This window comes from Vespula pensylvanica, chromosome 2, assembly GCF_014466175.1.
Source record: "Vespula pensylvanica isolate Volc-1 chromosome 2, ASM1446617v1, whole genome shotgun sequence".
In the NCBI taxonomy this organism is placed as follows: domain Eukaryota; kingdom Metazoa; phylum Arthropoda; class Insecta; order Hymenoptera; family Vespidae; genus Vespula; species Vespula pensylvanica.
Genome location: NC_057686.1, coordinates 4,327,094 through 4,354,692, shown reverse-complemented (window position 1 = coordinate 4,354,692; position 27,599 = coordinate 4,327,094). Strand labels below are relative to the sequence as shown.

The 27,599-nt window shown below is 27.1% G+C and overlaps 6 protein-coding genes across 7 annotated transcripts; 1 reads left to right on the top strand and 5 right to left on the bottom strand.

Moving 5' to 3' along the window:
* Nucleotides 1-354: 354 nt before the first annotated feature.
* On the top strand, nt 355-4,007 carry LOC122638020 (protein KRI1 homolog). Its single transcript, XM_043830625.1, has 9 exons — nt 355-575; nt 660-763; nt 838-1,221; nt 1,301-1,617; nt 1,673-1,854; nt 1,939-2,189; nt 2,261-2,524; nt 2,610-2,767; nt 2,853-4,007. Exons 1-9 carry the CDS (start codon nt 464-466, stop codon nt 3,505-3,507), a joined length of 2,427 nt encoding a protein of 808 aa, XP_043686560.1. The 5' UTR covers nt 355-463; the 3' UTR covers nt 3,508-4,007.
* A 930-nt stretch (nt 4,008-4,937) lies between these two features.
* On the bottom strand, nt 4,938-6,225 carry LOC122637756 (putative gustatory receptor 28b). Of its 2 annotated transcripts, XM_043830097.1 has the most exons (4): nt 6,065-6,225; nt 5,585-5,992; nt 5,437-5,526; nt 4,938-5,356 (listed from the first exon to the last, which is right to left on the bottom strand). In XM_043830097.1, the coding sequence occupies exons 2-4, from the start codon at nt 5,675-5,677 to the stop codon at nt 5,258-5,260; spliced, it is 282 nt and encodes a 93-aa protein (XP_043686032.1). In that variant the 5' UTR covers nt 5,678-5,992; nt 6,065-6,225; the 3' UTR covers nt 4,938-5,257. The 2 variants fall into 2 exon arrangements, with proteins under 2 accessions (XP_043686032.1, XP_043686033.1); XM_043830098.1 differs by having other exon boundaries at nt 5,585-6,225.
* Nucleotides 5,960-7,151, bottom strand: LOC122627292. Its single transcript, XM_043808348.1, has 3 exons — nt 6,687-7,151; nt 6,335-6,607; nt 5,960-5,992 (listed from the first exon to the last, which is right to left on the bottom strand). The coding sequence occupies exons 1-3, from the start codon at nt 6,978-6,980 to the stop codon at nt 5,960-5,962; spliced, it is 600 nt and encodes a 199-aa protein (XP_043664283.1). The 5' UTR covers nt 6,981-7,151.
* A 607-nt stretch (nt 7,152-7,758) lies between these two features.
* LOC122637907 (putative gustatory receptor 28b) lies at nt 7,759-9,092 on the bottom strand. The gene is made up of 6 exons (XM_043830429.1): nt 8,902-9,092; nt 8,594-8,842; nt 8,279-8,531; nt 8,145-8,213; nt 7,996-8,085; nt 7,759-7,915 (listed from the first exon to the last, which is right to left on the bottom strand). Exons 1-6 carry the CDS (start codon nt 9,078-9,080, stop codon nt 7,847-7,849), a joined length of 909 nt encoding a protein of 302 aa, XP_043686364.1. The 5' UTR covers nt 9,081-9,092; the 3' UTR covers nt 7,759-7,846.
* A 12,173-nt stretch (nt 9,093-21,265) lies between these two features.
* Nucleotides 21,266-22,298, bottom strand: LOC122627291. The gene is made up of 6 exons (XM_043808346.1): nt 22,159-22,298; nt 21,995-22,079; nt 21,833-21,874; nt 21,628-21,729; nt 21,471-21,560; nt 21,266-21,405 (listed from the first exon to the last, which is right to left on the bottom strand). The coding sequence occupies exons 1-6, from the start codon at nt 22,296-22,298 to the stop codon at nt 21,289-21,291; spliced, it is 576 nt and encodes a 191-aa protein (XP_043664281.1). The 3' UTR covers nt 21,266-21,288.
* A 2,128-nt stretch (nt 22,299-24,426) lies between these two features.
* On the bottom strand, nt 24,427-24,847 carry LOC122637704 (putative gustatory receptor 28b). The gene is made up of 3 exons (XM_043830025.1): nt 24,782-24,847; nt 24,617-24,706; nt 24,427-24,537 (listed from the first exon to the last, which is right to left on the bottom strand). The coding sequence occupies exons 1-3, from the start codon at nt 24,845-24,847 to the stop codon at nt 24,433-24,435; spliced, it is 261 nt and encodes an 86-aa protein (XP_043685960.1). The 3' UTR covers nt 24,427-24,432.
* Nucleotides 24,848-27,599: the final 2,752 nt, after the last annotated feature.

The following is a 27,599-nucleotide window of genomic DNA, read 5'->3' as shown; positions in this document are numbered from 1 at the left end:
TGTTTATATTGTACAAGGCCAATGATCGCGAGACGAAAATTTCAAAGTACTCATTTTAAATTAAAATTATTTGGACTTTTTCTCGCGTTACGTTCTTTGTATTGTTAAACGAATATATTATTGTTTAAATATTAGTTTTTTTGTATTCCTCGTATATTAAAGATTATTTAAATTATTGAAAACTTAGCAAAACCTGAAATTGCGCGAATTAGAACTTATACAATATTAATACTGAATTATTTATAAAATATTTTTATTATATATATGTATGTGTATAGTTTTTATTAGGTATTGATACTTTTAGTGTTATTTAATGATGTCGCTGCGGTCGATGCACTGTGCTACATTATACAGACACATGGCGGATTGAATCTGATCTAACCTAAATGGCAGGTTAGAGTAATATATGGAAATATATTTGCTTTTTAATTTTGTAAAAGTTATTTTATATATTTAAGTGACAATGCCAACATTGTTTATTGGTGATAATTCCGACTCTGATGGAGAGTTAAAAGTAAATACGGATTATGCTCAGAATTATGATAATTTTCGTAAAAAGGAAGAACTTAATAAGTGTAAGCATTTATAACTCGGTATATTATTATCTATATAATTTGTAATAATTCTTATTAAATATTTTATTTGTGTTGCTAATGTAGTGAAAACAAAGTATGGTGTAGATTTGAATACTGCTGTAAGTTTAGATAAAGAAGTTGAATCCGATTCTAGTTCCAGTTCTTCCGAAGAGGATAGCGAAGGAGATGTATGTGATAAAATTTCAGTATTTATTGAATAATAATTTTTATCTTTTATTAATTTGATATCAATTAATTCTAGCAATTAAATGAACAATTTGATAAAGAATTTTATAGAACATTAGCTAGTTTAAAGAAAAAAGATCCTCTTATTTATGATAAAAAGACAACATTTTTTAATAACATAGAAGATCAAGCAAATGAAGCTGAAAAAAATGATGAACAGAAAAAGAAGAAAAAAGAAAAAGCTATGTTTCTAAGAGACTATGAACGTAGAATTATAACTGAAAGAGAAGGAAAATATAGTGACACTGAAGATGAAATTGAAATAGAACAGAAGAAAGATCAGACATATATAGAGGAGCAACGTTTACTTAAAGAAAGTTTTAAGAAAGCACTTAATGATGAAGATGAAGATATTGAACTTTTAAAGCCAAAGGAAAAAAGTGAAACAGAGAAACAGCTGGTAAATTAATTATTATATTTATTCTGAAATAGAAATTATGATAGTTACCTTATATGTTTAATGTTTTATGATTATACAGGAAGAAGAAGCTTATAAAGAATGGTTAAAAGGACAACAGAAGGATATCGATCCTAAAGAGCAAGAAGAATTAAAACCATTGCGTGACTTTTGGAATGATCCTAAATTAGATCCAAATGAAAAGTTTTTACGAGATTATGTGCTTAATCATAAATTTTTAAATACACAATCTTCTATTGAAGATTTAAATTATAATGAAATGGTTCATGATAGTGATGAAAATTTGTCAGAAGATGAAAACCAAATAAATAAGCAAGAAGAATTTGAACATAAATATAATTTCAGGTTTGAAGAACCTGATCAGGAATTTATTAAAAGGTATGTATATTTAATTTTAATTATTTATTTCTTTATATATAATTTATTTTTATAGATATCCACGTACAATGGAGAGCTCACTTAGAAAAAAGGATACTCGTAGAGCACAAAAGAGAATAGAATTAAAAAAGAGAAAGCAAGAAGAAAAAACACGTAAGAAGGAGGAGTTAAAACAATTAAAGGCCTTAAAAAGGAAAGAAATAGAGGAGAAAATAGAAAAACTTAAAGAAATAACAGGTATAAATTATAAGTGAAAGTATTTAAGTGATAGTTATTGTAAAAAAAAATTATTAGATGAATAGTTTATTGTTTTATTTATAGGAAATGATGATATACATTTTAATGATATCGATTTGGATGGAGATTTTGATCCAGCAGAACATGATCGAAAGATGACAGAAATTTTTGATGAAGAATACTATGCTGCACCAGAGGATGATATAAAACCTGAATTTCCTGATATTGATGAAGAATTAGGGGTTGATAAAAACTGGGACGATTTTGATCCCTATGTTGATGAAATTGTTGATAATGAATATGATGCACCACATTGTGAAGATCCAGACTTCAATGTAACAATTTTATATTCTGAATTATTAATTCATGATATATTATAGTGTTAATTTTCATATTTTGATACTAGATGGATGCAGATTATGATGAGACACAGAATTTGCAATCAGAATTAGTGGAGGGAACAAAAAAGAAGAAACGAAGAAGACGTACTAGATTCGCTGAAATTATAGCAAAAGAAAAACCAAAATTTGATCCAATAAAACATCCATCCTATGAGGAATACTTTGATCAGTATTATGGGTTAGATTATGAAGATGTGATTGGTGATCTACCATGTAGATTTAAATATAGGAAAGTCGTTCCAAATGATTATGGTTTAACAGTTGAAGAAGTAAGAATCATATGTATAAATTTATAAATATGGACAAATAATGTTGCTTTAAATATTTAATGAAAATATTTTATTTTTTAATAAGATATTAACGGCTGATGATAAAGAATTAAACAAGTGGTGTTCATTGAAAAAAGCTTTACAATATAAGCCTGAACACGTAGAACAAACACATGTCAAGGAATATCAACGAAAGGCTCAGAATGAAACACTGAAACGGAAAATACTTAAAAGTTTATATGCGTAAGTTTTTTTAATACATAATATATTTATATTATGAAATAATATTATTTCGTTTTTATATATAATTATTTTATAATTTTGATAGTCCTGAAGAGCCCGAAGTACTTAATGAGAGTGAAATAACAACAAATGAAACAAAAAAGAAACGTCGACGTAAAAAGAAAAATCCCATTATATCTAATAATGTTACGGCTAATAATATTCTTTCGCAAGATGTGAAAAATAGTAATGATGATTCTGTTCAAATAGTAGTTAGCGAAAATGTGGAAACGAAAGAAATTACAGAGGCATTCCATAATGATGAAAATACGACACTTATCAATACTACGGAATTGAAAAGCAATAAAAAGCGAAAGCGAAAGGAAAAGGAACATTCCAGTGAAACTGAATCCAAGAAAGTAAAAACAAATGATATCATTAACAATAAGATAATAAAAAATATTAAAAATGTTCAACAGAATAGTGTCGAAAAAGCAGAAATAAATTCGAAGATTGATAAAAAATACGTGGAGAAAACGGTACCAAATGTAAAGACAGTTTCTAATAGATTTAATTCGAATAAAAAACATAGCATTCAGAAAACAAAGAAATCCAAAATAGATAAAAAGAAATTTAAAAGGAATAAAAAGGATGAGCCAGATAATCAAATAGCTGCATTAGATGCATCTAGATTGAAAATGTATGGCATAAATGCAAAAAAATTAAAAAACAAATTAAAATATGGAAAGCAAAAATTATAATTCTTATGATTATAGACTTATAAATTTGTAAATAAAATTTTAAAACTGTGTTATATATACACAATTTACTTTTGTAACAACCTTCTTTATCTTGCGATTATTTTTACCGACGTTATTGGTATTTCGATCTTTCTTTATTGTCTTGTCGGTAATGTAGAATACTATATAAAATGATAACTGCGATGTAGGAACCTCTAGTATAGGCAACCCTAAAGTTTTATAAGAGAAAATATGACTTCGATATTTTTTAAGGGTAGTCTTTCGCATTACAGTGAATCTGCTTCAGAATGATAAATGATATTTGCGGATTATTAGGATTACAACTCTTGTTTACGTTTCCTTTTCGAGGGCTACTGTTTCTAATCCATCCCATATGGTTTACACGAGGAAACCCCTACGTATCCTAAGTATGTAGGCTTCTACATAATCTCTGTACATAGGCTTCTATTTCTATCGTCAAATAAATGGAGGGTGCATTTTTAGTTGGTAAAAGGAAACTGCGATAAATCGAAAATTATTTCTTTTTTATATTCCTTTAGCACAAACATTTCCATCTAACATAAATATTAAATGTAAGAAAATAAGGTTTCTTTATATTTTTATTATAATTTATCATATTTTTCAATTATTATTATTACATATATTCAATTATTACATAAATTTCTATATTTATTTATTTATTTTTAAAGAAACTAGATGATTTAGTATCAGTTTAACCGACAATATGAGAGCTTCGATTAAATAATTCTCCATAAAGGGTCAGATAAGAAAGGCTCGATACACCCCTCTACATTCTATTCTCCAGTATACCCATGGGTGCGATAAATCAATCCCTTTGGCTCAACGATACTTCTATAGTAGCAGGTGGCCTCGGACAGTCACCGACGTTCGCGCCCTTAATTCCCAATTAATGCTATCCCCTCTTCAAAAACGTGTGTTCGAACAATTCCTCTTTGTACTACATCGTCACCAATACGGGGTAACTTACCGCGAAAATGTTCTATTTATTATTCGCATATAGACATTTTCTATCGATGAAAAATTTAAGATAAGAAATTATTATCCTGATGTTATCATATCGATTACATACACTATAATTCAATATTACATGACACCTCTATAACGAGAATCTATGACAATTACATTTAACGTAATATGCATTTTTCAAATAAATTTGTATTCAGTGACATGTTTTTTACAATTTGATTTTAATGGTGATAACAATAATATTTTGCTTCATTTATTTCTTAAAGGGTTCTGCTTTAAGAATTGTATAATTACTGTATTACTGTCTATCGAGTTGTATAGGTACCTAGTTGAATTTTACGGACTAACGCCTCTGTCTGTACTTATCCCACCCTATACGAGCAGGGAACTGTAATTGAGATGAGCCTGTATTCCCCTATCTTCCTCTTAATTGGTGGAAAATTGTTAGGGATGAGTACGTGAGAATCGATCGTTCCTTGTTAACCGATCAGGAGATTAGATAATAAACGGTAGTATAGTTATATTCAATTTTATTATATCTTAGAATCTGTACATTTTTATTATAATTTTCATCATAAACAAGCGCTTAACCATTTTAGATATTGATTAATTTTTTATACCGTGTTAATATAATATATAATGTATCTAGAATTATTGTCAATGAATGAAAATTTACATTTCCTTTTTTTTTAATAATACAAAATAATAAAACGGAACGTATTTCGTAGATAGTTTAGAATGCGTAACAATGATTTCAAATCTCTTATGTAGACGATGAATTCAAATCTTCAATGAAAACTTGTATTGGTACATTTCCAACTTGAATGAGAATAACGAGATAAGTTGTGACGGAACCGATCACCTAAAAATAATACATATTAGCTGTCTATAATTTTAGTAAAAATCTACAAATCAATAGTAAAAATTATACTGTAAACGTACATTACGTATCAATGTATGGTCGAGATAAAAAAAACCGCAAATTGTAAACGTCAGTGGGTTTTGAATAAGTTGTAGAGTGAAGTCACGTATCTAAAAGGATCATAAAATATAAATAATATCCCTCACATTTCCATTTGTCGATTATTACCTCAGCACGAAATTCTTTGCTGGTTGACGGTTCGTACAATTCACAGACGATATCTCCGGTTTTCATCGCATGTAAAGAAGAATAATATAACATCAATACTTATTTCGTTCAATATTCCATTGAAATTTGCGAAAAATATAATGAATATTTAAAAAACATACCTCTAATATAGTTCTTTCACACACATGACTTACTATGATTATCTTGAACGCAAAATAAGAAATCCAATATAAGAAATGAAAAAATTGATAAATTTGCGTACGGTAGACTCCGGTAGTTATATGATAATATAGATTGTAAGATATAACAGTGATTAAAATGAAAGCTGTTGATATAGACATTAAAATATGTAGACCATATGCATCGTTTACATTCTTAGCACACTTGATTAGTTCCAGATGTATCTTCCTTCGATAAAAAATGTAAAATATAAAAAATTAAAAATAAAAATTTTATAAAATTGTATTATATAATAATTACTTGGCTTTTTTAATCTTGATAACGTTTTCATTCGATTTATACGTTCGATAAATACTAGATGACAGAGAATCATCCTTCTTACTAATCTTTATTTGAAGGATTCTTTTATGTTGCGGCGAATCGATATTAGTCGTTAGCATGCTTTTTAGTAGTTCATTCAATTGACTAAATTTTATCTGTATATATCTATTATAAGTTTATGGTTTGATAAAATTTGATATAAATATTTAACGGTATTATTTATTTTACGGTATATCGCAAAAGATTTACTTGCCTCATCCAGAATACAAAAGTAACATCAGTCACTAATAATATGATAAATGGATAACGTTCGATGTAATATGTCATAAAAATTGACCAGATGTGAGTCTCGGAAGGATATAGCCATTTATAATCAATTGTTATCATACTTATTAAGATGAAAATAAAAATTAATATCATATAATATTGTTGCCATAAACATTTAGACAAATTCATAGGTATATTCAATTGATCCATAGTTCGAATACAAGTTTCTATTTGTAACGTGAGGTGTCTTATCTTCTGTAAAAGATAACATCAGATGTCGTAAAATAGAAATGAAGGTGAATTGAATAAATTAAAAGAACGAAGAACTTTTTACCTTTCTTCTGAGAATCCCAGCGATAATAGTGACAACGTAAAATGTGTAATCGTTATAAATGTATAACTGATATGTTAATCTTATAAGAAACGGTCTTCCATCTTGAAACGTTACCGAGGAAAATGAAAGAACATTGGTCATCGAAATGTAGAAAATGATTGAAAAACAAGCATGAACAATACCGATTCCGTTAATCTTATTATCAACAAAATATTCGACCAGACCAGTGGTAAAAATCGAATTCATAATTATCAACGGTTTGATACTATGTCGAAATTCTGCTGATAGAGACATTTTAAAGATATTTGTAAAGAAAAGAGTTTTACATATTTTTATATGACATATTACATATTTTCACCTCCACCACTTTCCTCGAACGCAATAATTATTTCGAACACACTAATTGAGAAACCTATTATTTCAAGTTCGTGGAACAGAAATGAATAGAGAACATTCTTTGTTGAGTTTCGATGTGACACTACGCCACTCATAATCCATTACTTGCATTATATCTTATGACGACTATTGGATGTTATTCTAACGTACGTTCACGTTCAATAGGGTGGAAACTACCCTTCTCTTTCGCGCGTTCGCTCGATGAAACAGGTATTATCACGTAGAAATTAATAAGAAATTATTAATTGGATAGATGTTATCCTATCTCTTTATTTTTTCTTTTTTCATATACCTTTTTATTGATACAAAAAAGGTGAAATGATGTAAAACAAAATATGATAGTGTTTAAAGTAATATCGATTACTTTATTTTCTTCTACTTTTCAATAATGTGCGATAAAATTATCGAATAAAGGAACATTTTAAATTGTATTAAACATTTTAACTTACAATAAAAACTACCATTTTTCTACTACTTTACCTCTTTAATCATATTAATTATCTTCTTCATCCTTGTTTTTTCGATGAAAGATATTTATTCATATATATTCATATACATTACCTCATTATCAAATCGAAATCAATAAGAAATTATATCTTATCTTCTCCTATAATGACGTTAATTATTATCGTTATTAAAATAAACAAGTAAAAATAATTGTTCTCTTCTGCCATTTTATTTCATATAAGAAATTATTCGTACATTTTTATAGTAACATTTTTATCGTTTGTATAATGAACAGAATGAAGAACTATCAGAGTAATTTATGATTCTCTTTTTGAATCGTTTACTTGGATCATGATAACGATATATGTTGTTATGATACCTATACACTAAAGAACAATATAGTTAATTACGTCAATCCTGAAAATCCTTTTTGTAACATAATTGAGAAGTAAATGATAGTACCAACCGAACAAATGTATTTGCAATTAAAATTGTATAAACCAAATGCAGAATATGCGATAGGACGTTGCATCATTTGCAAAGAAAATATTTCTACCTGTAAAGAAATGAACGTTAATTTATTTATATCCTGAAATATTTCTTCAAAATATTAACCTCTTTTTGTATCTCGTAGTCCGTAGTTTGTCCATAAAACGTGTGAATTATTTCATTGGTGTGTTCAGCCTAGAAAAATCAGCATATAAATCGTAATATAAAATAGAACGACAAATCAATGCTCTCTGTTATACCTCTTTCGTTGTTTTATCACAGATGTAATTAATGACGAAAATCTTTATTGAATATTGTAAAAACAACAACAACGTTATAATAGTTTGAAAAATTAATTTGGTTATATCCATTATTTTTTCCTGGTACTTTCCATACAAATAATATAACAAACGTGTGTTCAGCAAAATACATATTGCCATTTCTAGGGATACCTGTATGCCGTATATATTACTAAAACTTTTCGATATTTTGTATAATTCCAGGTGAACTTGTCTAAAAAAATCAAATTTTCATGGAAATTCTAAATGAAATTTTACTTTGTTCGTTTGGCTCACCTAATTGTACGTAACAACATTCTGCTTCTATTTATTCTGAGACTTCCAACTTGCATTTGTGAATGTGCTTGACGTAATGACGGTAGAGCAGTAAATAATTTCTTGGAATCAACAGGAAGAGATCTTTCAATTAATAAGGAACCATCAGCTTGTTTATGTTCAATTAATTCAGAAGCAATAGAAGAAATCGGTAGAATGTTAATGTCACTAAGGAGTTCGTTTGCTCGTTGAAATTCCGATTTGAGGCACCTACGATTTTTCAAAATTTCTAATTTACAATAAAAATGCAGTTCAATATGATTACTTACCTTATAATGGTAACGAATTCAAAGGCCGATATAAATTTGACCATGAAACTGTATATATGTAGAAATATTGCGTAATACATTACGGTCGATTTATAAATCTCTTGATCTTTTAAAATCCAATCTATAATTATTACCGTACAGAAAAGGAACAAATAAAGGATTGCGATCATTATTTCCATTATCGTTCTTTTATAAATACTGTTGAAAGATGCCGATGAACCTAACGTTTGAAGCGTTTTGTCGATCTCATTTATCCTTTTTGCATATAATTTCTTCGTCTGTGAATTGTTCATTTACGAAAACATTGATCAAAATTTCATTGAAAAATCGTTAATATTAATATATCATACATATTTCTTGGACTAACCTGACTGTGATATAATCCTAGTGTAGGTATAATAAATATCACTATAAGATTAATGATATATGTAAAATGAGTTATAAATCCGTTTAAATCAAACACTTTTGTGTTATAAAGTTGTCTGTCAGTATAATACCATGAAATGTTATATATACAGTAAAGTAAAATCGAATAAAGAAAACTAAGTGTTGTTCTTGAATGGCTTCGAGGGTATCCAAAAACACGTAATCCAAAGATGATGCTTAGAATATAGATCGGCCGTAAGATATCATTTATATTTTTTGATCCCTCATACTTCGTTATGTTAATTTTAAGGATACTTCGATCTTTCTTTTTTTTTCTAAATCTTTGGATTAAATTTCTCATGGCTATTTTCTCGTCTTTCTTGATCGTCGAAAATTAAATCACGTTTATTTGTATAGTAGATAAATCAATTTGAAAAGCTTTATTCCTTATATATGTATTTTTCTCTTATTTTATAAAACAAGAACGAAGTTCAATGAGATCTCTTCAAAGGATATTAAGATAATGTGTCTGAATCCCTCAAGTATGCCGCTGTAGAACTAATCAATAACGATAACTCTTTTTATTTCGTATTATTATCTTGAATAATTTGTAATAATGTCTAAGACAGTATAACGATTTGAATAAAAGCATTATAATATTGCTGAGGAAAATTTGATATTTTTTTATATTATATTTCTTATTATATTACTTTGTTTTTATAAAATATAAATTAAATGAAAAGTTTTAATATACAAAAGATATTTCCAAGACATTACAAGAAGAAAACAGCTTTATTTATTTATTTTTTTTTTCACAGGCACTAATCAGTTTAAACACACTGATCGAAGAACTTGATATTCACAGCACGTAGGAAAGGAACGAATGGAAAACATTCTTTGTGAAGTTCTGACGTCACACTACGACTGCTCATAACTCATTGCTTGTATATTTTATAGCGTTCTTATTGGATATTATTTTAACCTACGTTTGCGTTCGGAGAGGTGCAAATTGCTTTTTTTCTTTGTGTAATCGTTTGATGAAATTCAGATATTATTATTACATAGATATTATCACTATACCACGTAGAAATTAATTAAAAATTATTCAATAAGCAGATATTAATTTTTCCTGCTTTCTACTTTATTATTTATTTTTTCTTCTATTGATATAGACAAGGGAAACAGGTGCTGTGTAAATATCATATTGTTTAAGGTAATGTCGACTACGTGTAACAGATTTATCGAATAACGGGATATTTTAATTTATTTGTTATATCATCGACGATAAATTATAGTTCGTATTATTGAACCATATTTTCGGTTTACCTCCAATTTGAATAAAAATAATAAGATATGTAGTAATCAAACCGATCACCTAAAACATGTACGGAAATATTAAATTCTTATGAAATGGAAAATAAAAAATACAGTGATAAACAAAGATAATATTTTCAACTTACACTGTATATAAATGTATGACCTAAATCGAATAATCCGCAAGCGGTAAAAGTCAAACCATTCTGGACTTGTTGAAAAATAAAATTACGAATCTAGAAGAAACAATTATAGATTTAATATATATTCCAATATTAAAAATTGCCACTCATGGATTCTTACTTCATCGCGAAAGTTCTTGCTAATTGAAGGTTCGTACAATTCATACAGAAGATCTCCAGATTTCAAGGCATATAAAAAGATAATGAAAATCAATATACATATATTCCTATTTCCATTTATACATATTTCAAAAGATTGCACATTTCGTAAATATCAAATATATGGTTAAACAGAAAAGAAAAAAGAATATGTATTGTTAGAAAGTACATACTTCTGTTATCGTGGTCTCACATATATTGTTTATTGTAATAATCTTCATAATGAAAAAAGAAATCCAATAGAAATGTGCAAAGAACTCATTTATCCAGTGGTTATAATGGGTTGTAATTGAGATAATGTAAAAATCATATAATAATGAAATAATGTATATGATCGATGTAGACATGGATAGAAGAATTAGTAAACCGTAAGCTTCATTTACAATTCTGGCACATTTTATCATTTCCAAATGGATTTGTCTTTAATGAGAAGAATAAAAGGAAATTATTGAAAAGTCAAAGAAAAGTAATAAGTAGTTTCGGGCTAATTATCACTAACTTACCTGACTTTTTTTAATTTCATAAGGTTTTCATGAGCTTTGTACGTTCGATAAATAGTAGATAACGAAGAATCATTTTCCCAGTTATCCTTCATTCGAAGCACTCTCTTATGTTGTGGGGAATCTGTAGTCGTTGTCAACATATTTTGGAGTATACCATTCAATTGAGCAAATTTCGTCTTTATATATCTATTTGAGACAACATATTATTGTTTACTAAATTTTGACTCGTTGTGTTATAGATGAAATGATTGACTTGCCTGATCCAAAAGGCAAAAGTAAAGTCGTCGATCATCGTTACGATGAGAGGATAATTGTCATAGATATAAAACCATATCTTCAAACTGTAGTCACAATTTACCTTGAAAGTCCAAAAAATATCGATTGCAATTAAACCTGATGCCACAAAAAATAATATTACGCTAGCGATACACTGATATCGAAAGAGAGAAGAATAATCTTTCGATGCGGTCACTTCATCAATTCCTTGTGTACAAATTTCTAATTGTTGCACAAACGATCTTATTTGCTGTAAAAACGAATGAATTTATTGAGATATTTGATTATCGTTCCTTATAATATATCAGTCTTAATAATAAAATAACAATGTAAAGGAAATTTCTACCTTCCTTTTCAAGAAACCAGTGAAAATTACTATGACATACATAAAGGCGTTATTAATGAAGGTAAATTTTGTCAATATTCCTGCCACTTTTGTCTTTTCATAACCAAACAAAATATTCATTACATCCTTCAATATAAAAAGTAATATAACGTAGTAAAGTACACAACAAATGGCATAAAGAAAACCAATCGTACGAATAGTACGATCGACAAAGTATTCTAATAAGCCGGTGCAAAAGATCGAATTCACGATAATCAATGGCATAACGGAACGTTGAAACTCCTTCGATCGAAACATTTAAAAGATTTTTGTAATTTTCTTATCGAATATAACACTTTTCACTTATGAGAAAAATTTTTAAATTTCTTTTCTTATAATTTTTTAAACGACTTCATATTAGAATTTTCGAGCGATACTAGTTCTTAATTTACCAGTCGTTCTGTTTTTATTATACTCAGGTGTTTTCATAATAAATATTATTATGACTTACATTTTACTTGTGCAAAAATTACGACTTTCTTATTCGTTCAACTTTTTCTATCAATTTGTTAAATATCCTTTTCGTTCTTGTTTTTTCGATGAAAGATATTCATTCATATTTATAGACATTACTGTATTACCAAATGAAAATCAATAAGAAAGTATTCATTAAGCGGAACGTTATATTCATATTTAATTTTATTGCTGTTAAAATAAATTACGAATAAAAACATTTATTCTCTTTTCACAATTTATTTCATATAAGAATTTATTAAAATTATTTATTTAATTTATTGAATCGCTAACTTGTATCATGATAACCATGTTATTATGATATTGACACATTGAAGGATAAAAAGATTATTATGTTTTTCATTACACTTTTTTTTTCTTATAACTTAAATGTACGTAAATAATTGTTTCAACAAAAGAAAGGTATCAAATTTAGAGATACCTCAAAGATTTTCTTGTTTTTTAAATCTCTTAATTAAATTTCTTACAGTACTATTTTGTAGTCTTTTTTATTTATCAACAATCAAATCACATTTATTTGCATAGTGGATAAGTAAATTTAAAAAGATCTAATCCGTTATTTTTTTTTTGTCTCTTCTTAGTTCTTTTATTTTGTAAGATATCTACGGAGACTAATGAAATATTTTCGAAGGATATTATGATAATACATTCTAGTTGCTTGAGTATGGCGCTGTGAAACTCATCGAGTCGATAACGCTTTTTTTTCGTAATGTATCATTATCGTGAATAATTCGTAATAATATGTAAGACAGTGAAAGAATAAAAGGAGAAGTATCATAATCTTGCTGAGGAAAGTTTGACACTTTTTTTTATTGTATTTCTTATTACATTCTTTTTTTATATAATATAAATTAAATGAAAAGCTTTAGTATAAAAAAGAAATAATAATAGCAGTACTGAGAAAGAAACTATTTAGATATAAAAAGAATTACGTTGCACGTAGGTTATTGTAATAGATGATGAAGAATAATTAAAATGCATGTCAATGTACCCTTGATGTACTCAAGTCATTTACATGACGTTAATTTGGTATTTATTTTATTAATATCAACTAAGACAGTAGTTTATTATTATCAATGCTTTGAAGCTATATCGACATTTCGACGAAAGAATGATTTTTAAGATATTTTTCAAGAAAATAACTTTATTATCCACAGCGTCATACTTGAGGGCGCATTACTTTATTACTTTTTTTATTTACTTTTTCCTCGAAGCCACGATTTGCTCGATTTTTTTTATTGACACAGAAAAGATGAAAATGCCTAATACAAAACGAAATATGATATCGTTTGAAATAGATTTGAGGAAAGTTTTATTCATATGTTATATCATCGACGATGAATTATAGTTCGTATTGTTGGACAATACTTTAGGTATCTCTCCAAATTCAATAAAAACAACGAGATAGGTAATAATCGAACCGATCGCCTAAAACACGTACACAGATATTAAATCTTGGTAACATAAGAAATAAAAAAAGGCAAAAATGTATTTTTAACTTACACTATATAAAAATGTATGATCTATATCATAGAATCCACAGACGGTGAAGGTCAAATGATTTTGGACTAGTTGATACAAGAAATTAAGAATCTGAAAATAAAAATTATACATTTTATATATTTGATGTATATTTTAATAATAAAAATTGGTAAAATATGTTTCTTACTTCATCGCGAAATGTCTTGCTTGTCGAAGGTTCATATAATTCGCAAAGAATGTCTCCAGTGTACATGGCATATAAAAAAGAAGAAAAATCAATACATACAATTATTAACATCTCTCGAAGTTCCAAAAGATTTTATAAATATCATATATATATATATATATATATATAGTTTAAAAAAAGGAAAAAGAATAAGAATTATTAGAAGGAACATACTTCCGTCGTCGTTGTTTCGCATATATTGCTTACAGCAAATATCTTGAAGACATAATAAAAAATCCAATAGAAATACATATGGATTTCTTTTCTCCAAATGACAACATATTCTTTTGCAATTAAGATAGAGTATATTTGGTGCAACAATGCAATGATAAATATGACGCATGTAGACATGGATACAAAAATTTGTAATTCATAAGCCTCGTTTATAATTCTGGCACATTTTATTAATTCCAAATGGATTTGTCTTTAATGAAAAAATTGAAAAGTCAAGAAAGAATAATAAATCGTTTCGGACTAATTATCACTCACTTACTTGACTCTCTTTAATTTCATAAGGTTTTCATGGGCTTTGTACGTTGAATAAATAATAGATAACGAAGAATCATCTTCCCAGTTATCCTTCATTCGAAGCATTCTCTTATGTTGTGGGGAATCTATAGTTGTCGTCAACATATTTTGGAGTATAACATTCAATTGAGCAAATTTCATCTTTATATATCTATTTGAGACCACGTGTTATTGTTTAGTAAATTTTGACTCGTTGTGTTATAGATAAAATGATTGACTTGCCTGATCCAAAAGACAAAAGTAAAGTCATTGATTATCGTTACGATGAGAGGGTAATCCTCACAGAAGTGCAACAATAACTTCAATCCGTTGTCACAGTTGATCTTGGAAAGCCAAACAACATTGGCTATAATTATGCCTAATATAATAAAAATTAAAATTGTGCCTATGATACACTGATACCGAAAAAGAGAATAATAATTTGTCGATATATTCAGTTCATCAAATCCTCGTGTACATATTATCAGTTGCTCCATAAATAATTTTATCTTCTGTAAAAATGAATCTATTCAATTTATCGCGAATATTTTTTACATATAATATATCATTTAATAATACAATAACCAATTAAGGAAAAAATTTCTCAATTAATCGTAAATATTCTACCTTTCTTCTCGCAAAACCAGCGAAAATTGTTATGACATAGAGAAAGGCATTAAGAAAATAATAAAATTTGGATATTATCTCTGCTATTTTTGTTGTTTGAACTTCTATAAAAATATTAATTTTATTCATAAACCCAAAAATTAGTGTAGTGTAAGAAATTAAAAAACAAATGATATAAACAAAACCAATTGTACGAATTGGTCTTTCAATAAAATATTCTAATAATCCGGTGCAAACAATTGAATTTGCGATAATTAATGGCCTAACGGATCGTTGCAATTCTTTCGATCGAAACATTTTAAAACTATTTTGAATTTTCTTATTAGAAATATTACTTTTCACTTTTAAGAAAAATAAAAGATTTTTTTCTATTTTCAATAGACTACTTGCTCTCGCGAGATATTAACTCTTACTGGTAGTTTCTTTTCTTATTATGTTGGAGTGTTTAGTAGTACTTATTATTATGGTTCGCATCATTAGCTTCGAATATTACCACTTTCCTTCTTATCTTACTTCTTTCATCATGTTAAATATATTTCTTATCTTTTAGATAGAATGCATTATTCAATATCTATAGACATTATTTTATTATTAAATGAAAATCAATAAAAACTTATTTAGTAGCGAAACATTATATTGATGTTACATTTTATTGTTATTACAATCGAAATATTACATTTGAATACGAATAAAACTATTTATTCTACCTTGCCATTTTATTTCATGTAAGAATTTACTCGTAAATTTTTATATAACACTTTTAACATTTGTACTATTCGCTAGATGAAAGACTATCGCAATGATCTATGATTCTTGTTCTATTGAATTGTTTACTTGTATCATGATAACCATGTATGTTGTTATGATACCGATACACTGAAGAATAAAAAGATTATTGTATTTGTCATTATCTTTCCGATTGTTTATAGTTCGATTGTACATAAATAATTATACCTACTGAACAAATGTGTTTGCAATTAAAATTATATAAACCGAATGCGGTATATGCGGTACGACATTGCATCATTTGCAAAGAAAATATTTCTACCTGTAAAGAAAAAAATGTTGATTTATATAAATTTTGACAAATTTCATGGAAATATTAACCTCTTTTTTTATCTCGAAATCCGTATTTTGTCCATAAAATGTATGAATAATTTCGCTGGTGCGTTCTGCCTAGAAAAATCATGAAATGCTTATATAAAATAGAATAACGAATCAATACCTACACATTTCGTTATTATTTACCTCTTTCGTTGTTTTATCACAGATGTAATTGATTACAAAGATCTTTAATGTATATTGTAAGCAACATAATATGAATACAATAAAATCAAAAATCAAATTATTATTATTTTCTGTTTTTTTTTCGAATGTTATATAAAGATTATATAATAAGTATATATTATTTAATACAGAAATTGCCATTTCTAGTGATATTTGTATTCCGTACATATTGCTATAACTTTTTGACATTTTGTATAATTCTAGATGAACTTGTCTAAAAAAATAAAATTTTCAAGTAAATTTCAAATAATAGATACTTTGCTTCTTTAGCTCACCTGATCGTTCGTAACAATCTCCTGCTTCTATTTATTTTGTGACTTGCAACTTGTAATCGTGACTGTGTTTGACATAATGACGGTCGAGCGATAAATATTTTTTTTGAATCTACAGGGAGAGATCTTTCAATCGATAAGGAACCATCAGCTTCTTTATGTTCAAGTAATTCCAAAGCAATAGAAGAAATCGGTAAAACATTGATGTCGCTAAGAAGTTCATTTACTCGGCGAAATTCCGATTTGATGCACCTAAGATTATTAATGATTTTCAATTTATAGTAGAAATGGAGTATGTAATTTTTAGAATTGTTACATACCTTATAATAGTAAAGAATTCGATTATAAATATAAATTCGATCATGAAAATATATATATATATCATCAAAGAGAAATATATTATGAACGATTCATATATCATCTTCTTTGATAAAATCATTTGTACGATAATTATCGTGAATAAAAAGAACAAATAAAAGATTGTGATTATTATATTCATTATCGTTTTTTTGTAAATGCTGTTGAAAGATGCCGATGAACCTAGCACTTGAAGCGTTTTGTCGATCTCGTTTATTTTTGTGACAAATAATTTTGATGACTGTGTATTGTTCGATGTAAGAATAATATTAATAAATTTCGTAGAAGGAATCTGTTAATATTGATATATTATATATAAATATTGTGGACTCACCTTGCTCTGATATAATCCCATTATGAGTATTATAAATACCGACACCTGCTGTGTGATAGATATGATATAGGTTACAGTTCTGTTTAAATTAAATATCCCAGTACCATAAATGCGTTCTTTTTGGTAAATCCATCCGGTATGATAAAGAGAGAAAAGTGACATAGAATAAAGAAAACTAAGTATTGGTCTTGAATGACTTCGAGGAAATTCGAAAACACGCAATCCAAAAATAATGCCTAAGATATAGATCGGTCGTAAAACATCTCTGATGCTCTTCTTTCTTTCATACTTTATTTTGTCAGATCTAAACATATCTCGAACATTTTCTTGTTTTCTAAGTTTCTCGATTAAATTTTTCATAGTGCTATTTCGTTGTCTTTTTTATTTGTCAACAATCAAATCACATTTTTTTGCATACTGGATAAGTTAATTTGAAAAGATCTAATCCTTTATCTTTTTTGTCTCTTTTTAGTTCTCTTATTTTGTAAGACGTCTACGGAGACCGATGAGATATCTTCGAAGGATATTATGATAATGCGTTCTAGTTGCTCGAGTATGGCGCTGTGAAACTTATCGAGTCGATAATGCTCTTTTTCGTAATATACCATTATTATGAATAATTCGTAACAATGTGTAAGACAGTGAAAGGATAAAAAGAGAAGTATCAAATTCTTGTTGAGGAAAGTTTGACACTTTTTTTATTGTATTTCTTATTACATTCTTCTTTTTACAAAATATAAATTAAATGAAAATTGTAGTATAAAAAAGAAATAATAATAGCAGTACTGAGAAAGAAACTATCTAGATATAAAAAGAATTACGTTCCAACTAGATTATTGTAATAGGCGATGAAAAGTTATTAAAGTTACTTCAATTTAGCCGTACTATTATTCGATTAGAAGAATTATCTAATCGATCTTATAATCAATCATATTATTTATTCATTTATTCAAATGACATCTGTACTTCAAAGTCCTATTTATCTTGCAAAAAATATTATGAAAAATTGTATTATGCAAGATAAGAGTATGGAGATTAACAAGAAATTAACCAATTGGATAGATATAGTCTATGTCTGAATCTTTCTTTGTGAAAATCGATGATATAGTTGCTTTTTCTTTTTTGAATATTTTTCTTTGACAATTTGTTAATTACAACAAATTTTTAGGAAAGAAATGAAAAAATCTTGTTGTATTACATAATTCATACTTTTATTGCTTCGTCCATCGTATATAACAGAATATGATAGTATTCACATTTTTTAGCATCAATATGTGTGCTGTATAGTATAATATAGAGTGTTAAAAAAGTAACATATACAGATTACTATAAATATTTTATGCTGCAAAAATTATTAAGATTCAATTTTCAAACATTTTGCATATTTCTAAATGAACCTACACATAAAATAGTGATATTAAATTTCTCACAAATCACTAACGGATAACGTCGAATTATGAAATAAAACTTGTGATGATAGATCTCCAACTTGAATGAGAATAATGAGATAAGTCGTTACAGTACCGATCATCTAAAAATAATCAATATTAGTTATCTCTAATATAATCGATTATGTAAAAATTATGTTTTGAACGTACGCTACGTATCAATGTATAGCCGAGATCAAAAAAGCCATATGATGAAAATGACAATGGATTTTGAATAAGTTGTAAGGTAAAGTCACGGATCTAGAAGTAAAAAATTGAGATTAATTTCTATTAAATTTGCTTTTATCAATTATTACCTCAGCACGAAATTTTTTGCTGGTTGACGGTTCATACAATTCACAAAGGATATCTCCAGTGTTCGCCGCATGTAAAGAAATATGACATGATATCAATACTTATTTCCTTTGATATTTTGTTGAAATATGAAAAAAAATTATAACAAAATAAAAAAATAATGAATATTCAATTAATGTACCTCTGTTACAGTTGTTGCACATATATAACATACTGTGATAATTTTCAATCCAAAATAAGAAATCCAATATAAATAAATATAGGATTTTATGGGTTGCGTACGATATTCCTTAGCCATTAAATAATAGTATACATGGTAAATCAGAAAAATAATAAAAGTGAAAGTTGCTGGTACAGACATTAATATATGTAAATTATACGCATCGTTTGTATTTCTAGCACATTTGATTAATTCCAGATGTATCTCTCTACGATAAAAAATGAAAAATAGAGAAAATCAAAAAAGTTTTGTTATAAAATTTCGCTATAATTTATTTACTTGGCTTTTTTTATTTTGATGACGTCTTCATTCAATTTATACTTTTGATGAATATTAAATGACGGAGAATCATTCTTCCTCATTCGAAGGACTCTTTTATGTTGCGGTGAATCGATAGTAGTCGTAAGCATGTTTTTTAGTAGTTCATTCAATTGATTAAATTTTATCTTTACATATCTACTTTAAGTTTGGGCTTCGATAAATTAAATTAGATAAATATTGAGTTGTTTTATGATAGATCAAAAGATTTACTTACCTGATCCAGAACACGAGAGTAAAATCGGATAATAACCACGTGAAAAAGGGATATCGTTCGAGGTAAAAAAAAATTAATATCCAGTACTTTGTCTTGATCAATGTTAACCATCGATGATCCGATACTATCATAATTATTAAGATAAAAACCAAGAACAATATTAGATAGCATTGTTGCCAAAAACATTTAGACGAATTCATCGGAATATTAAGTTGATCCATAGTTCGAACGCAAGTTTCTATTTGCAACATAAAACGTCTCAATTTCTGCAAAAGATAACGAAGAATGGATTAAGATAGCATCTGGATAAATTCAATAAATTAAAAGGACAAAGAACTTTACCTTTCTTCTGAGAATCCCAGCGATAATGTTAATGATGTAAAATACATAGCCGCTATAAATATGCAATTGTCTCGTTAGTCGTATCAGTAATGGTCGTTCATCGCGGAAACTAATTTGCGTGGAAAACGGAAGTGTACTGGCAATCAAAATGTAGAAAATTATAGAGAAGAAAGCGTAAACTATACCAATCGCGTTAATATTATCATTGACGAAATATTCCACTAAACCAGTAGTGAAAATCGAATTCATTATTATCAACGGTTTGATGCTATATCGAAATTTAGCCGAAAGCGACATTTCTAAGATATTTTTCAAGTTATTCTCTTGAATTTTTTATTTTCTTATTTATTTATTATTATTACTTGGAATTTATTTTCTTCCTATTCCCTCAAAAGGATTAATTATTTCAAACACACTGATCGATAAACTTGGTTCGTAGAAAAATGACGAACGTAGAACATTCTTTTCAGAGTTTTGACGTGATACTACGGCTCATTGTTTCCGTTACTATGTTCGAGTTAAAAGAGGTGGGAACTAACATTTTACTATGCGCGATAATTCAATAAAATAAATTAGTCATTAGCTTTTTACTTCATAGATATTAATAAAAAATTATTCGTTACGCAAATGTTATCTTCTCTTGTACATCTCTCTATTTATTCTTTTTTCTTTTTCTTTTTTTATTGACACAATTTTATTAACACAAAAAAATGAATAAATGTGACGTAAAGTAATATATAATACTGATTAAAATAATGTCGACTACGTGTTATGCATTTATCGTATAAAGGAACGTTTTAATTCATTCGTTCTGTTATCGACGTTGAATTATAATTCGTATCATCGAAGAATACTTTTGGTTTATCTCCGATTTGCATAAGAATAACAAGATAGGTAGTAATGAAACTGATCGCCTATAAAATGCAAAAAGATATCAAAATTCTTATAAAATGAAAAATATAAAAAATTTCCAACTTACGTTATATATAAATGTATGATCTAAATCGTAGAATCCGCAAGCGGTGAAGGTCAAACGATTTTGAATTAATTGAAACGTAAAATCACGAATCTGAAACAAAAAATTACACATTTAGTATATAATTTGATATTATACAGTGACAGGTATCGTTTCTTACTTCATCGCGAAATGTCTTACTGGTGGAAGGATCATATAATTCACACAGAATGTCTCCAGTTACCACGGCATATAGAAAAATAAGCAAAATCAATATGTACTTCTATTGAACTTCCTCAAAGATCCAAAAAATTGTACATTTTGCAAATATCAGATATATGATAAAACAAAAAAGAAAGAATGAATAACGTGTAAAAAGAACATACTTCTGTCATTGTTGTTTCGCATATATTGCTTATCGCAAAAATCTGGATGACAAAAAAGATAATCCAACAGAAACGCTTACAAAATTCTCTTATCCAAGAGTGATATTCGTTTGAAATTAATGTAGAATATAAATCGTGCAATATTGTTACAATATATATAACTGATACAGATATGGATATAAGAATGTGTAATCCGTATGTCTCGTTTATAATTCTGGCACATTTTATCAATTCCAAATGGATTTGTCTATAATAAAAGGAAAAAGAAAATTGTTAAAAATCCAAGAAGAATAATGAATGGTTTCGCATTAATGACAGTGACTTACTTGAATCTCTTTAATGTTATAAGGTTCTTATTAGTTTTATATGTTCGATAAATAGTAGATAACGAAGATTCATTTTCCCAGTTATTCTTCATTCGCAGCATTCTCTTATGTTGTGGGGAATTCAGATTTGTTGTTAGCATCTTTTGGAGTACCGCATTTAATTGACCAAATTTGATTTTTATATATCTACGTGAAGTCATTCGTTAGATTTAATAAAATTGATCATTTTTTGTAGAAAATAAATTGATTGACTTGCCTGATCCAAAAAACAAAAGTAAAATTAATGATCATCATTACAATGAAAGCATAATTGTCGTAATAATAGAATTGTAACATTAAACTGTAGCTGAATGATAAATTAATATCAATGTACCAATATATATCGCCAATAATTAAGCCTAATATCAAAAAAATGGCAAATATGCCTACGATACATTGATACCGTAAAAGAGAGGAATAATTTTTCGGTATGTTTAGTTCATCGATTCTTCGTGTACAATTTTCCAATTGTTTTACGAACAATTTTACTTGCTATAAAAGCAAATTAATTTATTGAGTTATTTAATTATCATTATATCTACAATATATTATTCTCAATGATGCAATAATGACTTAAATAAAAATTTGTCAATTAATAGAAAACATTCTACCTTTCTTCTTATTAAACCAATGAAAATTGTTATGATATAGAGAAGGGGGTTTTCAATAAACGTTAATGTGGATATTATTTTTGTTATATTTGTCGTATGAGTGCTTTTAAAAATATCTAATATATTTTTAAACGTATTAAATAATGAAATGTAATAAACTAAACAACAAATGATATAAATAAAACCAATCATACAAATTATTTGATTAACAAAGTATTCTAATAGGCCAGTGGAAACGATTGAATTTGCGATAATCAATGGCAATAAAGAACGTTGAAACTCTTTTAGTCGAAACATTTAAAAAATTTTTATAATTTTGCTATTGAAAATAACACTTTTTACTTTCAAGAAAAACTTGATAGATTCTTAAAATTTCTCGCGATTTCTTAGTAGAGTTTTCGAGTGATACTAACTCTTATTATTAGTTTTTCCATTCTTATTACATTCTAGTGTTATCGTAATTCATATTATTATGTTTCCATTGTTAGTTCGGAGCAAAACTTCTATTTACCCTATCTCTTCTATCTTCTTCGTTCTTTTTTTTTTCTTTCTTTTCTATGGAAGGCATTATTTAATATTTATACATATTATCTTATCATCAAATGAAAATCAATAAAATTGTTTTATTAGTAGTACGTTATATTGACGTAATAACGTAACGATTTTATCATTATTAAAGGAGACTATTAGACTTAAAGAGAATAAAAATATTTATTTATTTTTGCCATTTTATTTTGTATAAAAAATTATATGAAAATAACAAAATCTTGTTAATTAAATGTAAAATCAATGCGTGTATGTTTCATGTGTTTTCTACAATCTTTTATGCAGGCTCTACCTAATCTTCTTACTTTTCACTTTTTTCTAGTTTTAATTGTTGAATGCTCGTGCTTGATTGTGAATGGAAAGAATTATTCGTTTAATAGATTAAGATCTGTACTTCGTATTTATATTTTTCTTTTAAGAAATATTACTTAAAATAATACTATAATATAAGAGTATTGAAATTGACGAGAAATTAAATTTGGGAAAAAGTAATATCTGTTGTCCTAAATTTTTTATTACTTACGTATAGAACATTATTATAAGTATCCAAAGAAAAAAGAAAAATATTTTAAGATTCACTAATTAATTGTCAACAATTTAGAAAAAAAGTATCTCTTTAGAAAAATTTGTATATCAAAAAAAAAAGAAATACAATAAACATGTTTCATTCGATCTAAAAGAAAATTATCGGGAAACTACTTCCCCTTATAAAACAACATTTAATATTATTGGAAAAAAGAGAAGAAAAGATCGCAAATTATTTTTCTTCCTTAAATAGAGAAAATTATGACTAGATACGAAATTTATTTGGCATAGTTAATACATTCTGTTCGGAATTTTCCTTTAATCGTTGAATGAAACGAATTACAAATATTACCTCCTTACTTCATAAAACTGAATAAGAAATTATTAATTATCCTTTTCTATTTTCCTTCCTATTTTTTTTTCTTATTTTTCTTTATTAACCAAGAAAAGATAAAAAGATGAAAAGGTATCAAGTAAAAAAAATATTGTACTATATAAAATATTGTGCATTATATACAAACATTTATTGGATAAAGAAATTATAATTCACTTGTTATATCATTGGCGTTGAATTATAGTTTGTATTGTTGAGTAATATTCTAGGTTTATCTCCAACTTGAAGAAGAATGACGAGATAAGTAGTAATTAAACCAATTGACTAGAATATGTATGGAAATATTACATTCTCATAAAATGGAAAGATAAAAAATATCTCAAAAATTACATTTTCGACTTACACTGTATATTAATGAATGGTCAAGATCAAAGAATCTGCAAGCGGTAAACGTCAAACGATTTTGGAGTAGTTGAATTGTAAAATTACGAATCTGAAAATAATAATTATAGATTTCATATATTTCATATACATATTTCAATATTAAAATATAACAATTATTTCTTACTTCATCACGAAATTTACTGCTGGTTGAAGGTTCATATAATTCATAAAGAATGTCTCCAGTATTCATGGCATATAGAAAAATAAAAGAATTGAATATGGACTTCTATTAACATTCCTCAAAGTTCCAAAACAAAATTAAAAAAAAAATTGTACAGTTTGAAAATATCAGATACATTATTAAGAAAAAAAATAAATAAAAAAAGAATAAGTATAATAAAAAAGAACATACTTCTGTCATCGTTGTCTCGCATATGTTGTTTATTACAAAAACCTTCAGGATAAAATGAAAAATCCAAAAGATCTCCGTACACAATCGTACTAGACGATCGTTATTTTTGTTTGTAATTAAGATAGTATATAGATTGTATGACAATGTAGTGATACATATGACGGATGAAAATATGGACATAAGAATTTGTAACCCATAAGTCTCGTTTATAATTCTAGCACATTTTATCAATTCTAAATGGATTTGTCTTTAATAAAAAGAATAAAAGAAAGTTATTGAAAATCGAAGAAGAATAATATATCGTTTCAAACTAATCGTCAGTGACTTACTTGACTTTTTTTAATTTTACTAAGTCCTCATTTGTTTTGTACGTTCGATAAATAGTAGAGAACGAAGAATCATCTTCCATTCGAAGCACTCTCTTATGTTGTGGAGAATAGACAGTTGTCGTCAGCATGCTTTGAAGTATAGCATTCAATTGAACAAATTTCATCTTTATACATCTAATTAAAATCACTCATTATATCCAGTAAATATGAATTTCTTTTTATAATGAATGGAACAATTGACTTGCCTCATCCAAAAGACAAAATTAAAGTCGATGATCATCATTGTTATGGTAGGATTACTTGTGAAGTAAAAGTATTGTAATTTTAAACCGTAATTTAACGATAATTTATAATAAGAAAGACAAAGAACATTGCTTGTAACTATGTATGTTATCATAATAATTAAAATTACACTTGTGATACACTGATAACGAAAAAGAGAAAAATATTTTCGCGACACGTTTATATCATTAACTGCTTGGGTACAATTTTCCAATTGTTGTACGAACAATTTTATCCGCTATAAAAATGAATTAATTTATCGAGTTGTTCAACTATTATTATATGTAATATATATCTCTTACTAATACAGTAACTACTTAAAGAAAAAATTTGTCAATTCAATATCTTTACCTGCCTTTTCGCTATACCAATGAAAACTAATATCATATAGAGAAAGGTGTATTCAAAAAACTGAATGTATGTTATTATTCCTGACATTTTTGTCTCTTGAGCATTTCTAAACATAAATACTATATCCTTAAACGTATAAATTAATATACTGTAGTAAATTAAATAACCAATGATATAAAAAAAACCAATCGTGCGAATCCTTCTATCAACGAAGTATTCTAATAATCCAATATAAAAGATCGAATTCACGATAATCAATGGCATAACAGCCCGTTGAAACTCTTTCGATCGGAACATTTTTAATGTTTTTTTAATTGTCTTATTACCAATATCACTTTTTAATTTTAAGAAAAGCTTTAAAGTTTCTTTTCTAAGAATTTTTCAAACGTCTTCTTGCTGGAATTTTCGAATGATACTAATTCTTATTACTGGTCGACCTGTTCTTATTATACTTCAATGTTTTCAGAATAAATACTACTATGACTTGCATTTTGCTTGGTATACAAAGTACCACTTAGTTATTCAGCGTTTTTCATCATACTAAATATCTTCTTTACCCTTATCTCTTCGTTTAAGAGATATTACCTCGTTATCTAATGAAAATCAATAAGAAATTATTTATTAAACGAAATATCTTATCGACGTTACATTTTATCGCTATTAAAGTAGAAGAACGTTTATTTTTCTTTGTCATTTTATAAAACGTTTGTGCTTAAAAAACAAAAATATATTCCCATTTTCAGAATATCTATATGTTTTATATATTACTGAGACTTTTAGACATTCTACAGAATTCTACATGAAACGGTCTATTAAGTTCAAATTTTCAAGTAAATTTAAAATAGTACTCGAAAACAATAATGACAATACTGACAACGAAACTGTCGAGAAAATTAAATTAAATTAGAAATATTTAAATAAGAAAAAATTACATTGCACGTGTTGAGCAAGGCCACTACAATAGATCAATTAAAAATAATTAAAATGCGATTCGATATAGTGTTACTTTTACTTGACTAATAAAAATGATCTGTTTGAACATACAATTGAATAAATAAATTTAATAAGTTTTATTCTATATACCGGTTATTGCCTCCCTAATCATTGCATCTCTAGCAAGTCTCGCAATGTTTGTTTGTTTTCGATGAACACAACTCATAGCAGACATAATAGAATATTCATACTTTTAGCAATAATATATGTATATTTACTATAAAAACTGCACTCTAAGAGAAATTTAAACAGGTTACTATAAATATTTGAATGCTATAAGAATTACCAAGATACTTTATAGTGTTCCAGATTAATATGAATGTAACATAGATTTTAAATTTCTCTCGAATCATTAGTTATTAATGTTGAATTTTCAACGATAAATTCTGATGGTACGTTTCCCATTTGGATGAGAATAACGAGGTAGGTTATGACAGTAGCGATCACCTAAAAATAATCTATATTAGTTGTGTATAATATAAATATAAATTTAAAAATCAATAATAAAAATTATGCGTTTGACATACATTACGTATCAATGCATAGTCCAGATCGAAAAAGCCACAGATTGTAAATGACAATGGATTTTGAATAAGTTGTAGAGTAAAGTCACGGATCTAGAAGTATCGATAAGA